Genomic DNA, 15,377 nt, shown 5'->3' with positions numbered 1-15,377 from the left:
TGTATATAAGGTTGGAAAATAATGTATATATGTTGATATTGTTGTGTTCTTATGTCGTTGGTGTTATCTTGAATTTGGAGGAAGTAAGGATTATAAGGGAGATGCTGGCCGTTTTTATACAAAATAAACTTGTCGTTCGTTGTACGATAGTTGTACCTTTCGTAACTTAAAGATAGTATTATTGTCATTGTTGTAGATAAAGGTGTGAAGAGTCGATTTCAACTTGGTGATTTGAGAGATTGTGATAAGGTATGTTAAGGCTAAACCTTTTCTTTCATTTGGCATGATCTAGTAACTACATGTGTTTGACAACAAGACATAAAAAGAAGTTCATACTCCAGAATTTATATACACTATCCTAGTCTCATAAGTTACAGTATTCTACCTTATTGGGACTTCATATTCAGCTTAGTTTTATCTGGTGTCAGTCAAGAGAGCAGAGTAGTTTTGTATTCTACTAGCCAAGAGAGCAGAGAGTATATATATATATAGTGTTATAGTATTTTCACCACCATCGGGCTATAATCGATGGCCAAACCCCTATTATGCAACCTCTTATCAGATGGTGAGTTATATATCGAGCCTACTATGGCCGAGCGCCTATGAGCGAGCCCAAAATGGAAGAGATACAGAGCCTAGAATGGCTGAACGCATGTGAGCGAGCCTACTGCGGTAGAGCAGTTATATATATATATCGAGCCTTATAGGGCCGGCCAGCTATTTTACTTACTATATTGAGAGAGTTGATCCAGTTTCATCAGGTAAGCATATCTTCAGATTATCTTTGACTCCCAGTTACTTTCAGTTATTGTATTATCATTTCAGTTTCAGCTTTCAGTTATCCTATTGCCTTACATACTCGGTATATCATTTCGTATTGATGTCCCTTTTGCCAGGGACGCTGCATTTCATGCCTGCAGGTCCTTGTTGACACTTGGACAGACCCTCCCAATAGACAGAGTCAAACATCACCTTGGTTAGTAAGCTCCACTTCCTCGGAGTTGCCAAGTCTAGACCTTGGAGTCCATTTTATATATACAAATTTGATGGATAGGTCGAGGTCATGTCCCGATCATGGTACAGTTCAATTATCTCTAGAGGCTTGTAGACGAGTCCTGTATAGTTTGTATATTAGTAGATTATCTATAGAGGATTGTAGACAAGTCCTGTATAGTTTGTATATCAGTAGATATTCATGGCGACCTCGTCAACCTCCACAGTCATATATATGAGCTTTTGGGTATGTTTACCCCACAGATGAGAGAGACGTTATTTTCAGACAATTCAGAATATGGCCTCATCGGCTTATGTTTAGGGTTACCCTTCCAGAGTCCATAGTTATAGAGTGGTACGCTTGGGCCAAGTACGGCACCAGGTGCCAGCCACACCTCTTCAAGTTTGGGGTGTGACAGTGGGATACTCTATGCCTTCTTTATGATGAAGGGGGTGTAGAATTTCGATCATTACATGATATGTCTAAGGCACTCTTTTGTAAATTATGGTAGAACTTCAAGACTAAACCATCTTTGTGGAGCTCTTTCATGAGTCAATAGTAAGAAGTTGAATGTGATGAGTGTACCTAGGAAGTATGGATCACATGTGGGGAAAAAATGCTTGAGTGTAGAGATCTTGTGGAACATAGATTGTATGGCAATTAAAAATGGGATCCTCCCTTTTTTGGTTTGATAACTGGACGAGATTAGGATCGTTATAATTTGTTACACCTACAAATTTCTTTTGCGATGAGTCAGTTCACAATGTGTATGATGTAGTATATGAAGGGGCTTGGGATGAACTCAAAGTGAGAGAAATACTACCTGATGATCTAGCAACACATATATTGGAAAATGTCTCACCTTTAGTCAGGCACGAGGAGCTAGATAAACCAGTTGGAGCCTAGAAACAACATGGGAATTCATTGTTAAATCTGCCTAGGAGTACTTACATAGGAGAACAGATCCATTTATTACTTATACGAACATGTGGGTTAAAGGATTGCCATTTAAATCTTTTTCTTTATGTGGAAGTTGTGGAAGGGAAAATTACCTTTAGATGATACATTAAGGAGAATGGGATACTTCATGCCCTCCAAGTGATGGTATTGTGTTTCTCCAAAGGAAGAGTTAGTGGCTCACGTGTTCTTCAGATCCTACACAACTGATAGAGTTTGGACATATTTTTTATCCTTTGCAAGTTTATCAATTGAGGGTTAATCTTGCATCAAGTTATAGTCAAGTGCAGGACAGTGGAGGTAATACCCAGACTTAAACCAATCTTTCAAGCACTGCCTACTATCATTGTTTGGGAATTATGAAAAAAGGAGAAACTATAGACGTCGGGATATGGTGTCTACTAATCGAGTTGTGTATCAAGTGTGCACCAGAATCCAATCATTTATTAAGTTGAGGAAACCAGGCACTAACAAAGTTCCATATAGATGGCCTGATATGCTTCGCGTGATGGAAAATTATACACCTAGGTTGAAGTTTAGCAAGGTGTTATGGGAACCTCCTATGCCTGGGTGGACAAAAATCAATGCTGATGGGGCATAAAGGGGTAACCCAAGTAGGAGTTCAATTGGATATTGTTTGAGGAATGAGCATGGAGATGTGTTATATGCATGCGGGAAAGAAATACAGGAGGTGACAAATACCCAAGAAGAAGCTGAAGCAATTCTGGAGGCATTGAAATACTGCATTGCTAATGACCTATCCAACATATGGCTGCAAAAGGACTCTATGTTGCTTAAAAATGTTATTGAAGGAATTTGGAAGCCACCTTGGATCATTGATGAACAAGTAAAGGAGATCAAACAGATGTTTTTAATGAGCAATGGTAGAGTGTCACACATATTTAGAGAGGGGAACAAGCTAGCAGATCATTTTGGCAAACTATGCCCTCGATCAAGGTTTCATAGAATGCCATGCGTTTCATCATTTGAATTCACAAGGGAGGAGGTTTGTGAATGGGGATGAACTCCAATGTCCATATTTGACAGTCAAGGTGTCAAGAAGATAGGAGGGGAACAGAAGATAAGGGAAATACATGCTAGTAGCTTTCATCTGAAGCTACAAAGTAGGGGCACACAACAAGGCAGTAGCAAAAGAGTACTGCCCAGAAATGTTACTATAAAGTATGGGTTGTTAGACAAAGGATCAAAGGGTGTGTTGTGGATCAAAAAACCAATGCATCCAATAACTTTTTCATCTCATACAGGGAGCCAGACAATTATATGTGCAGAACAACACCAGAATATACACATAATCTTCATGCAAAATACAGAGGGTGCTTCTGTTTCTGTAGATCATCATATCTAAATCCCTTGGAAGGAGAATATGGTGATCCTTTTTTATACTAACTTTGTGTTCTTTTTTGCAGGAAACGTTACTGTATCCATGCCTTACTATTTTCTACAAATTTAAAGGATAGTATTACATTTGATGCCCAGTCTCTTAAAGGAGTACTAATAGTAGGCACAGGCATGGAAGCATGGAGAATTTTTCCCAGAATTTTGGTCGACACAAATATGTATGACCTGGGATTTTGGCACTCGAATATGGGAACAATAGGTGCATTGTGTAGCAAAACACAAATACACCTTACTAGTCCTATATCCCAAGAATGATGTCAATCAATGGTTACCACAGTCCACGGATTACTGCTGGAGATCACACAACTACCTGCTCATACATGAGATATGCAATAGAAATCTGTCCAGAATTTTGGTCGAATTCTTGTCTGCCTTGGGCTTTTGGCACTCAAAAATGAGATCAATGGATGCATTGAGGAATAATACCTCAATGCATTTCATTAAATCAACATCCCAAGAATGGTTCCAACTATTGATACCAACAGATGGCTGCTGGAGATCACACGACTACCTCCTCAAACAGTGTATGTCACACATGATAGAAAATGCTGGACCTTAGTTTCATTGAGAAGTGCATGTAGTTGTATCAAAAATTGTGAGAATGCAGGTGCATTACTGGATTGTAGACATCATGAGGATCAACTAAGGCTATGAGATTGAAAGGAACTGTAGATTTCTGCTTTGTATATTTGATGAATAAAATTGTATGTTATTAAGTGTACAATCCCAACTTATATACAGAAGGAATGTTTTAGGGCAACATCCTATATTGCCAAGTGGTAATGTCCTATTTGCTAGGATAAAGTTGTACATAAAAGAAATACAAGGATGGAGCAAATAATTAAATACAAAGATATGGGAAAAATAACTAAAATATAGTGTAGCATGTGCTATACACTATATTCTGGACAAGGCAGATCCATAAGTGGGTCGGGTGACCAGGCCCAATTGTGTAGACCATAATTAGGCCCAAATTATCAAACCCACACGTCAAAATACCAAACATTCCTCAAACCAAATTGTCTTCCCCATCTCCATCGACCAAATTGTCTGCCTCAAACCCATCAACTCCAACACCCCCTTCAAGCTAGAGGGGGTAGATAACACACACAGCTTGCCCAAATGATTACGATGAAGAGGTCCGGAGAGTGGTTTGGTGAAGAAATCTGCCAACTAGGCATAAGATCAAACAAAGGTTAACGAAATCAGCCCAGCTAGGTATTGGTCGCGTACAAAATGACAATCGATTTCAACGTGCTTCGTCCGTTCATGAAAAACAGGGTTTTTTGCTATGTGAATTGCTGCTTGGCTATCGGAGTGAAGAGGGACTGGAAGAGAGATAGGAATTGACAAATCCTCAAAAAGACGAACCAACCATGTGAGCTCTGCAACCACTCGCCGCATAGATCTGTATTCTGCTTCGCCGGAACTAAGCGAGATGGAAGTTTGCTTCTTGGACTTCCAAGAGATCGGAGAGGTACCAAGGGAAATGTAAAAACCACTGACCGACTTCCTCGAATCTGGGTAGGTGGCCCAATCGGAGTCACAAAAAGCTAGGAGCTTGAAGGAGGAGGAAGCAGACATAAAAAGCCCTGGCCCAGGATCTTTGAGCAGATAGCGAAGAACACGGAGTGCTGCATCTAGGTGTGGTTGTCGAGGGTTCTGCATGTACTGACTGAGGTGTTGGACAGTGAAGAGTAAGTCTGGGCGGTGTGAGTGAGGTAGTTAAGTTTGCCAAGGAGATGACGATACAAGGTGGGATCCTTCACTGGTTCCCCTATGTGAGTAGACAAACAAGTAGACGAATCGAGTGGAGAAGAAACATGTGACAAGTGCAGAGAGTCAAATTCTCGGAAAAGGTCTAAAGTGAATTTGCGTTGAGAAAGTAGGAGTCCATCTGTTTATCGGACAACTTCCATGCCTAGAAAAAATGTAAGTCCCCGAGATCTTTAATTTTGAACTCTTGATTGAGAAATTCTTTCAAAACATGTAGTTCTGTAGTGTCATTTCCTGTCAAGAGTATATCATCCACGTAGATAGCCACTATAGAAATGGAAGAATCTGAACTTTTAAAGAACAAAGAATAGTCTTTGAATGAGTGAGTGAATCCCTTAAAATTCAAAGCAGTTGTAAGTTTAGCATACCACTGACGAGATGCTTGTCGTAGCCCATAAATTGATTTCTTTAGCTTGCATGCATGAGTAGGTGAAGTAGGTACAACCCCAGGTGGGAATTTCATGTACACTTCTTCATTTATATCTACATGTAGGAAAGCGTTATTCACATCTAGCTGGTATAGACCCCATCCTTTCTTTACGGCAGTGGCTAGTATGCATCTGATTGTGGTCATCTTCACCACCGGTGAAAAAGTTTCATTGAAGTCTATTCCCTCTTTTTGTATGTCTCCTCTAATGACCAATCTTGCCTTTAGTCTTTCCACACTCCCATCTGAATGGTGTTTAACCTTATACACCCATTTGCATGGTAAAGCTTTCCTCTCGGGTGGTAATTCAACCACTTCCCAAGTCATATTAAGTTCAAGTGCCTCAATCTCTTTATTCATTGCTTCTTGCCACACTGGGTGATGTGTTGCCTATAAATAGTCAGTAGGTTCTTGTATATTGGACAATGTGTTTAGCATATGTTGATTGGTAGAAGATAGTCCACTGAAAGATATATAAGTAGGTTTAACTGGTGTGAGAAAGCAAGAATTGCTAACATCTGTGAGTTGGAGTGCATTACAGATAAAATCTTTGAGATAAGATGGAGTTGTGTGTGGTCGGGTAGACTTCCTAATAAGAACATTCATCGTAGAATCAGAATCCAAGGAAGGAAAAACTGGTGCAAATGTATGTGGTTGATTAGATGTTACTGGAGAATATGGAGAGAAGCTAGAAGGAGAGATAGAGTGAATAGGTGAACTAGGATGATTTGAACAAATGGGGGAAGAACAGAAGTCACTTGATGATGCAGAAGCCTCTTTGGAGGCTTTAGTGTGAGGTCTGATAGGAAAAGGTAAAGGTTCAGGAGTCTGATGACTTGCAGAAACTGGAGCAGTGGGTAAAGAAATCTCAGAAGAAGAATTAGACTTAATAGAAGCAAATGGAAAGAATTCTTCATGAAATACAACATCTCTAGAAATGAAAGGCTTCAAATTCTTGAGGTTCAACACTTTGTAACCCTTCTTTCCATGAGGATAACCTAAGAACACACAAGGTATAGCCCTTGGTTCAAACTTAGTTCTTTGATTTGAGACAGTAGAAGCAAAACATAAACACCCAAAGCATCTAAGGTTAGAGTAATTTGGCTTGCGTGAAAAAAGAACTTTATAAGGAGTCTTAAGCTTTAAGACACTTGAAGGAAATCTATTGATCAAATAGGTTGTTGTAAGAAGGCAGTCACCCCAGTATGATGTAGGCAGGTGTGATTGGTATAACAAGGCTCTAGATGTCTCTAAAAGATGCATGTGCTTTCTCTCCACCACTCCATTTTATTGTGGTGTGGACACACAAGTGGTTTGATGAATAATACCTAGTGACTCAAAAAATTCTGATTGAATTTTACCACTTCCCAATTCAAAAGCATTATCCGACCTTATGATTTTCACCTTGTTGTTAAACTGTCTTTCTACCATAGATATAAAACCTCTTAGAATAGTGAATGCATTGGATTTATTGGTTAGTAGGTAGGTCCATGTGCCTCTACTGAAGTCATCAACAATTGTAAGAAAGTATTTAAAACCATCATATGTAGCACTATTGTATGGTCCCCACGTATCCACATGAATTAATTCAAACACTTTCTTAGTAGAAATAGAACTAGAGGGAAAAGAAAGTTTGGACTGCCTTGCCATAGGACAAATAACATATGTAGTGGAGAATTTGGAACACTTGGTTATAGAAACTGATGAAACATTTTTCATATTGCTAAAGGGCATATGGCCTAATCTGTAGTGCCATAGCTTCTCTTTTACAATTGAATCAGAAAAACTAAAACATGAATGCAAACTAAGATTGGAAACAGAATTTCTTCTTGGAATAAAAACACTTCTAAATTTAGGTGAACTCTTAGACACTGGTGTTATATGTCTGGATCTGAGAATGTAGAGGCCCCCTTCCTCTTTACCAATCTCCGGTGGGCTCTTCACTGAAGGGCCCTGTAGAAGAAAACATGAAAAAGGTGTGAATAAGACATATTGCTTGAGTTGTCTGCACAACTTGTGCACAGACAATAGATTATATTTGAAGGATGGAATGTAAAGAACATTTCGAAGAATCAGATTAGGCAAAAGAGAAATAGTTCCTGAATGAGTGACCTGAACGCTGTAAGAGTTTGGGAGTTTTACTATGAGAGGTTTAGCCAAAGTTTTTAAATCTATAAAAAAAACTTTGTTGAAAGACATATGTTCTATTGTTCCACTATCCAATATCCAAGACTCATCATTGATTTGAATTAAACAGGCTAAATCTTCACATAAATTGGTCATACCAGCATAGCTCACATTTGTTGCAACATCAGAGGTCTCTGCACTGGAATGTCCCACTTTCACTTGCTGAAGAAGCTGCAGCAGCTCAGCCACATTTTCCTTGGTGAGATTCTGAACTCCTGATGCACTTCCCTGTTCATTTTCTTCATTTGAGAAGGAAGCTTTGTTTGCCTGGGCACCTCCTTGAAATCTTTTCTCCCTTGTGAACTTGAAATCAGCTGGAAACTCATGAATTCTATAGCATTTATGTATGCTATGTCCAGGTTTTTTGCAATAAGAACAAATTCCTAAATATTTCTTAGATTCAAAACTTGTTTTTTGCATCATGTTCTCATTAAATTTTCTGAAATTTCCTGGTTGGTTTGTAGCAATGAATGAGGTAGATTCCCCTGAGTATGCAGGGGTAGCATGTATCTCCCTCTATTTCTCATCTTGAATCACAAGAGAGTATGCATGTCCAATGGAAGGTAAAGGTGATGACAATAGAATGTTACTCCTTACCCCAATAAATATATCATTTAGTCCCATTAGGAACTGCAATAGTCTCTCATCTTGGTGTGCTTTCAAGCTTTTGACTTTTGCACCACACTCACACTCACAAACGCAAGCAGAAAATGTATTGAGTGCATCTAGTTCATCCCATAGGCTTTTGATTTTGGTGAAGTAAGTTGATACACTTGAATTACCTTGCACTACTGAACTTAATTCCTTTTGTAATTGGAACAGCTTTGCTCCATTTGCCTGTCCAAATCTGTCTTCCAGGTCACTCCACAAATCCTTTGCACTCTGTGAATAGAGCACACTTTCAGCTATCTCTTTGGACAAGGAATTGAGAAGCCATGAAAGTACCATATCATTACATTTACCCCAGGCCTGCTGGATTGTAGAATCAGTCTTAGGGATAATAAGAGTACCATCGATAAATCTCAGCTTGTTCTTTGCAGACAAGGCAATGATAACTGCCCTTCTCCAACCTCCATATCCTTTGCCATCAAAAGTTGAGGACACATGGTTCATCCCTGGATAGTCAGAAGGATGAACGTAATAAGGATGAGTAGAGTCAATTACTCCTAAAGCAATGGTAACTGTAGGTGCAGGAACATTAGTGGTGACAACAGAAGCAGAAGCTAGAGTATCAGCTGACTCTGGTGAAGTACCCATAGCAGATAAGATTAAGAGAAGAAGAAGAGAAAAAACTGATTTATGACTGAGAAAGCAGAAAAAATAGCAGAATTAAACCTGCTCTGATACCATGAAAGGAACTGTAGATTTCTGCTTTGTATATTTGATGAATAAAATTGTATGTTATTAAGTGTACAATCCCAACTTATATACAGAAGGAATATTTTAGGGCAACATCCTATATTGCCAAGTGGCAATGTCCTATTTGCTAGGATAAAGTTGTACATAAAAGAAATACAAGGATGGAGCAAATAATTAAATACAAAGATATGGGAAAAATAACTAAAATATAGTATAGCATGTGCTATATACTATATTCTGGACAGGGCAGACCCATAAGTGGGCCGGGTGACCAGGCCCAATTGTGTAGACCATAATTAGGCCCAAATTATCAAACCCTCACATCCAAATACCAAACATTCCTCAAACCAAATTGTCTGCCCATCTCCATCGACCAAATTGTCTGCCTCAAACCCATCGACTCCAACAGAGATTGAATTGCCAGAGGTAAAACTAGTCACGACATATCATTGGAAAATCAAAGGAGTACCAAGGCAGTGGACTTTGTGAACTCAGGATTTGAACGTGGCTGGAGCACCGCTATCTTTGGCATAGTCATACCAATTACTAGCTAAAATTCGAGCGTGCAAATCTCTTAAACTTAAGGATTATGTTAAGTAATGAGCAAAGTATAAACTTTAAAATAATTAAATATCCTTAATTTAGTAGTAATATAACCAAAGTATGTCATCTATTCACACTCTACTTCATACTTGACTTCAATGCGTTTTTGTATTCTGAAAATAGTCAATCCTAATATATTACTAATCTTTACAAATACGGTGTTCTCAATGTAACAAAATAAACAATCATTTAAAATGAATTACTAATATTACTGCGCGCTTCATTCTTGATATACTTTACGGATAAGATTACTCTTCCCATAGGTAAAATCAAATTTAATTGCACAAGTAATCAACCTATTACGTCGCGCTCCGTTGTGATCTCTTATATTTATGGTTTAGCATTTGGAAATTAATTATTGTTATTGATGTAACACTAATTTTTAATGTATTTAATTTTATCAATGTGTTTCTACATAATTTATTTAACGCTTTTCAATTGAACATTTCCGAGGATCAGCAAAGGTAACATTATGAAAGTTAAAGGGAAAAAAACTTGAAATATCTTGTAAGTCGTCACGCGTCACAAATAATCTATATTGATCCAAATCACCAAAAGGAGAAGAAAGAAGATTGGTGCATATTTAATGATATTAATAAATAAATGGAGGGCGAGAAAGGGTTACTGTAGGTGTTGACCTGTGGGGGAAAGAAGCTTGGTTTGAAAATTGGACCAAGGGTTTAAATTTGGTGCCGAAAATATATTGTATGTGGAGATAGAAGTAAAAGGCTTTAATTAGCAGTGTTTTAAAAGGTTTTTTGGGACTCGTTCGGGGCTCGCTCCTGGATTGAGTACTGTCAAAACGCTTTGAAACTCAAGTGCGGGGCTCAGTTCTATGAGGCTTACGCCTCAAAACGCCCGACTATGCACCCTGAACACGCCTAACGCTTTACGCTTGGGGCTCGCCAAACAGTTCTTTATCCTGTGTCAGATTTCCTAATTAGTACAGTTGACCTTCAAAATTCTTCAATAAGTGAATGATTAAAGTTTTATTAATCTATAGAAATTAATATGAAAATCGAGAGTAACTCAAATAACGATTCATAATATTGCATATTTACTAATTGAGAACAGCGTGAGGGTGAATATAATTTGAACATTCTTCTTAAATAGATAACCAAAATTTGTATCTTCGCTTGCTATTTGCCTTCATGTCTTAGTTCATTGTCTTCCAAAATTATCAAACTTCTATTATTTTTCTATTTGGAAGTAATTTTATGTTTATTCATGAAGGAGTAATGTTTTAAACTACAGCATTGATGAACTTCATTAATTATTAACTTTTTGGATGGTAAATATTTAGTTTAATAACATTTATTAAGAAAATATGATTTTGTTATTATTGTATGTTATGGCGTTGTAGTTGATTTGTAGTTCGTAGGAGTATTAACATTATTAATTTGGTTATGCTGGTAAAAACATGCTAGATATTTTATTTTCTATGAGTTTCTTTAATTATTTGTAAATTTTTTAAACTTTTAATGTACTTTCTACATTTTATATATTATTATGGTATTTTATTAATATATAAATTAAAAAATTTAAAGATCCATAGGGTTTACGTCTCATGCCTTGGGACTTACGCCTTGTCTCGTAATACGTATAACGCCTTGGCTCACGCCCCCACCTTTTAAAACACTAATCCCTCCGTTTCAATTCATGTGAATCTGTTTGACTGGATGCAGAGTTTAAGAAAAAATGAAGACTTTTGGAATTTGTGGTCCTAAACAAGTCAAAAAGGGGCACAGAGTATTTGTGTGATTATAAAAACTTCTCATTAAGGATATAATTTTAAGTTTAAGCTAAATTGTTACTAAATTTAGAAAGGAATTTTTTTTTTTTTGAAACTGATCAAAAAGGAAATAGATTTATAGAAGTATTAATTAGAACAAGAAGAAGGTGGGGCGTAGGGGGTTTGGCTGGGAAGCTATGAAAAGAGAATTAAACAATGGAAAAGATAAGGTGCAAGAAAGTGGGTTCCAACTCAGATCGTCAAGTACAAAATCAGCAGCCCAAACCAGTGCTCCAACGTAGCATTTTGAATATATAACACCTTTGCGCCGTATCTTCTAGGTATATATATACATAATACCATGTAAAAATTTCGGAGGTTAATGGGTGTCGGTGACCCTCTAAGAACAATGTAAGTCCGCCAATAACTTAATTAAAATCTATTAGCCCAAAGCTCGAGTATGGAAGACCTGTATTAGTCAATTACCATGTCCTTGCCACCCCCACCATCTCTCTTTTGGTAGTAATTAAGTGGTTAGTTTGTTTTACTCTAACTTTGTTTATACTCTCTATCCTTTTTCTTTTTAGTCTTCTCTTGGTCGTTTTCTTTCTTTTTAGTCTTCTCTTGGTCGTTCTTTTTTCTTAGTAGTCTTCTCTTGGTCGTTTTCTTTCTTTCTAGTCTTCTCTTCGTCGTTTCCTTTCTAAGATAGACCTTTATTCCTTCTAGAAAAGGTTTCGCACTAAAGGTATGAATACAATATACTATTATTCAATTTCTCTTTTTTCCTTTTTTGTAGTGAGTTCATACTGGAGGATTGGTATTGTTGAATATCAGAGTTGAGACAGGAAACGAAGACCGAGGAATTTAAATGTTTTCATATACTATTTTATCAAGTTAAGTTTATGTCCTTATTATTTGTAATTTTAATTTAAAATAATCTTTTTTCAACTTTAACCAAATATCCAAAAACATAATTAGTACTAATTCAGTGCCGAGCATGTGATCCTAAAGCGGTTGTTTTTTGTTTCCCACTAGATATTCAGTATGGGCCCGACAAATACGCTTCTTATAAAAGATAACTCCATACCCAGAGCTCGAATCTAAAATTTCTTATTAAGGATGAAGTAATAATTACTTGAATATATAAATATTTTGATTTATATGTATCTCACCAGCAGTACATATAGTTAAATTTATGTTACTTCCACAACAAAATCAGGCTTCATTGCTAAGTCATATCCTCATGAAAAGTTGTTGTAGATTATAAACGTCTTCATTTCAAAAGAACAAAAAGTGGAGAAGAAAGTAGTAGCTCAGTTCTTTTGTACAAAAAAAGTTTTGAGATTGACAACGCAAATAAAGTTGTGAGATCGACAAAGGCAAATTTTGATGAACGCAAAAGGTTAACAATCTACGGTCTGTAGTAAGTCAAGGAATAATTGACAAGACTATACAGATCGAGTACTGTCTAGAATTTTCTTTTAGAGAGCTACTATGGAATCATACAATGTAAAGCGAAGCACATTCACTGATTCTGATTTATTTTGCCCAGATCTGCAGCCACCTTTAAAGCGGCACCTTACAATGAGGATAGGTTAAAGGAAACATTTGACAACCAGACATTTGGTGTTGGATATTTTCCCTCTAAGGATAACTTGACACAATAAAAAACCAAAGGAAATAGAAAATCATTCATACCATTGTTTCCTATGTAATGCAATCGAATAGTCCTAAGCAAGAGTTAATTTTTTTTTTCCTTTTCTAACTCCAAATATTTAATGAGAAAACCAGATAAAACCATTTGTACCATTCTGCAACCGTATAGTCCTAAAAAGTAAATTGATCCATACCTTGATCAACTCAAATACAAAAGCGAAGAATGCTGGTGGAAAAAGAACAAATTGGTGGTGGTTAACAATACCTACATAGTAACTAGAGGCGGAGCAGCCTTATGGATTCTGAATTTTAGAACGATGACTTCAAGTATTAGTAACTGGTTTTAAAATTTAATATTTATACATACTTCATGAATTTTTTGACATAAGTACACTGTTGAGCACGACGACTTTAAGTGTTAATAACTAGATTTTAAATTTAACATTATTTAATGGATTTTTCGACACAAATGCTCTATTTGAACAAAAGCTACTGAATTATTTGCCCTAATAGCCAAGCTACGAGCTCCGTGTCACGGCCCAAAACCCGACCCGGCATGATGTCGCCTATCGTGGAACTAGGTCAGCCTCAACTCAATAACCAACACAACAATAATAAGTTGAAAACATTAATGGAAGCTTTTAACATTTAAAGAAGCTATTTGAAACATAAGAAATTCCAAGATAAGATACAATCCAGCCCAAAACCAGGGTGTCACTGAGTGCAAGAGCGTATACATAGTCTATTACAATGTCTAGAGGAGAAACTGAAATACAACTGGAAAATAAGAAGGAAAGACAAGGCCTGCGAATGCCGTGGAGATACCTCAATAATCTCCTAAGGCTGAAGCCTCGATCAACAACAACCACTGGGTCCAAAAGTGCCTGAATCTGCATACAAGGTGCAATGGGTAATGTGAGTATACCAACTCAGTAAGTAACGAGTCCAAACTATGGACTGAATGGTAGTGACGAACTCAACCTCAACAGATATAATAGAAACAACGTACAGAACGTAGTCATGCTTTCAGTTAAATGGACAACTCAAAGCAATAAGGTAAAAACAGATCTGGACAGTTTAAGATATATGACTCAACTACCTCTACATGCCAATGCACCGACTGTATGAAATGTACAATGTACTCTCACTCTCAAGTGCTCAACCACTCGGTACTGAATATGACCGTTCGAACCAGGGAAATCCATTCTAGAACATACTCATCATTGGCTATAAGTCACCCGGTACCGAGTAAAAAGGGTAATTCATCCCTGTGGAGAAATTCATCTCCAGATATCAATACTTCGGACAAATCCATGTCTAGGGAAATCCATCCCTCAATAATATCAATCACGCCCAATGGGGGTGTGCAGACTCTGGAGGGGCTCCTACAGCCCAAGCGCTATCATAATCAATATAATTGTTGCGGCGTATAGCCCGACCCCATAACTATCACTCATAATCAGGCTCTCGGCCTCACTCAGTCATCACTCTCCAGTCTCACCCACGGGTTCGCAATGTCATGGAAACTAGCCTAGAAACAATGATATGTTATGCCAATAATAACAACTGATATTGAGATATGATATGAAGTGTATAAATATGACTGAGTACAAAATAAAAGTGAAATTAGTAAAATGACAGCAAGAAATGACCACTAGGGGTACCAACAGTATCGGCGTGAAGCCCTAATATGATATCTAGTATGTTTTGCAGCTCAATTACTTTATCACATAATAGAAACCCGGATATCAACAAGAAGGAGTCATTAAACTGTGCCAAGGAATGAACCAGGTCACGATTCTCATGGTGCACGCCCGCACACCCTTCACTTGGCATGTGCATCACCTCAATACTAACCACATAATACATAGTTCGGGGTTTCAAATCCTCAGAACCAAGTTTGAAAGCGTTACTTACCTTAAACCAAGCAAACTCCTACTCCGAAATGCCTTTGCCCCTCAAATCGACCTCCAAACATCCCGAATTTAGCCACAAGCGTTACAATACAATCAATATAGGCTAAAGGAACCAATTCCACAAGAAAAATACCAAATTCTAACCAAAATCCAAAATCGACTCAAACCCGGCCCACGTCTTGAAATCCGACAAAAATTGCAAAATCCGAAGGCCCATTTACTCATGAGTCTAACCATACCAATTTCATCAAAATACGACTTCATTTGCTCCCCCAAATCCCTAAAGTCCACTCTCCAAAATCCCAAGTCCTAACCCTCTATTTCACTTTAAAAATCCTACTAATTAGGTGG

General features: G+C 37.5%; 1 protein-coding gene across 1 annotated transcript; it reads right to left on the bottom strand.

Moving 5' to 3' along the window:
• Positions 1 to 5,963: 5,963 nt before the first annotated feature.
• Positions 5,964 to 8,183, bottom strand: LOC142174459 (uncharacterized). Its single transcript, XM_075240257.1, has 2 exons — positions 6,902 to 8,183; positions 5,964 to 6,571 (listed from the first exon to the last, which is right to left on the bottom strand). Exons 1-2 carry the CDS (start codon positions 8,181 to 8,183, stop codon positions 5,964 to 5,966), a joined length of 1,890 nt encoding a protein of 629 aa, XP_075096358.1.
• Between the last annotated feature and the right edge of the window lie 7,194 nt (positions 8,184 to 15,377).

The sequence above is a fragment of the Nicotiana tabacum genome, chromosome 20, assembly GCF_000715075.1.
Source record: "Nicotiana tabacum cultivar K326 chromosome 20, ASM71507v2, whole genome shotgun sequence".
Lineage (NCBI taxonomy): Eukaryota > Viridiplantae > Streptophyta > Magnoliopsida > Solanales > Solanaceae > Nicotiana > Nicotiana tabacum.
Note: the sequence above shows the minus strand (reverse complement) of the source record. Positions and strands in the feature narration are given on the sequence as shown.

Excerpts from the sequence above, each read along its gene's own strand:
- LOC142174459 (XM_075240257.1), bottom strand. The coding sequence starts at position 8,183 with ATGATGCAAAAAACAAGTTTTGAATCTAAGAAATATTTAGGAATTTGT. Across the intron at positions 6,572-6,901 it reads AGAATTTTTTGAGTCACTAG|GTTATCCTCATGGAAAGAAG; the intron begins GTATTATTCATC and ends GTGTGTTCTTAG.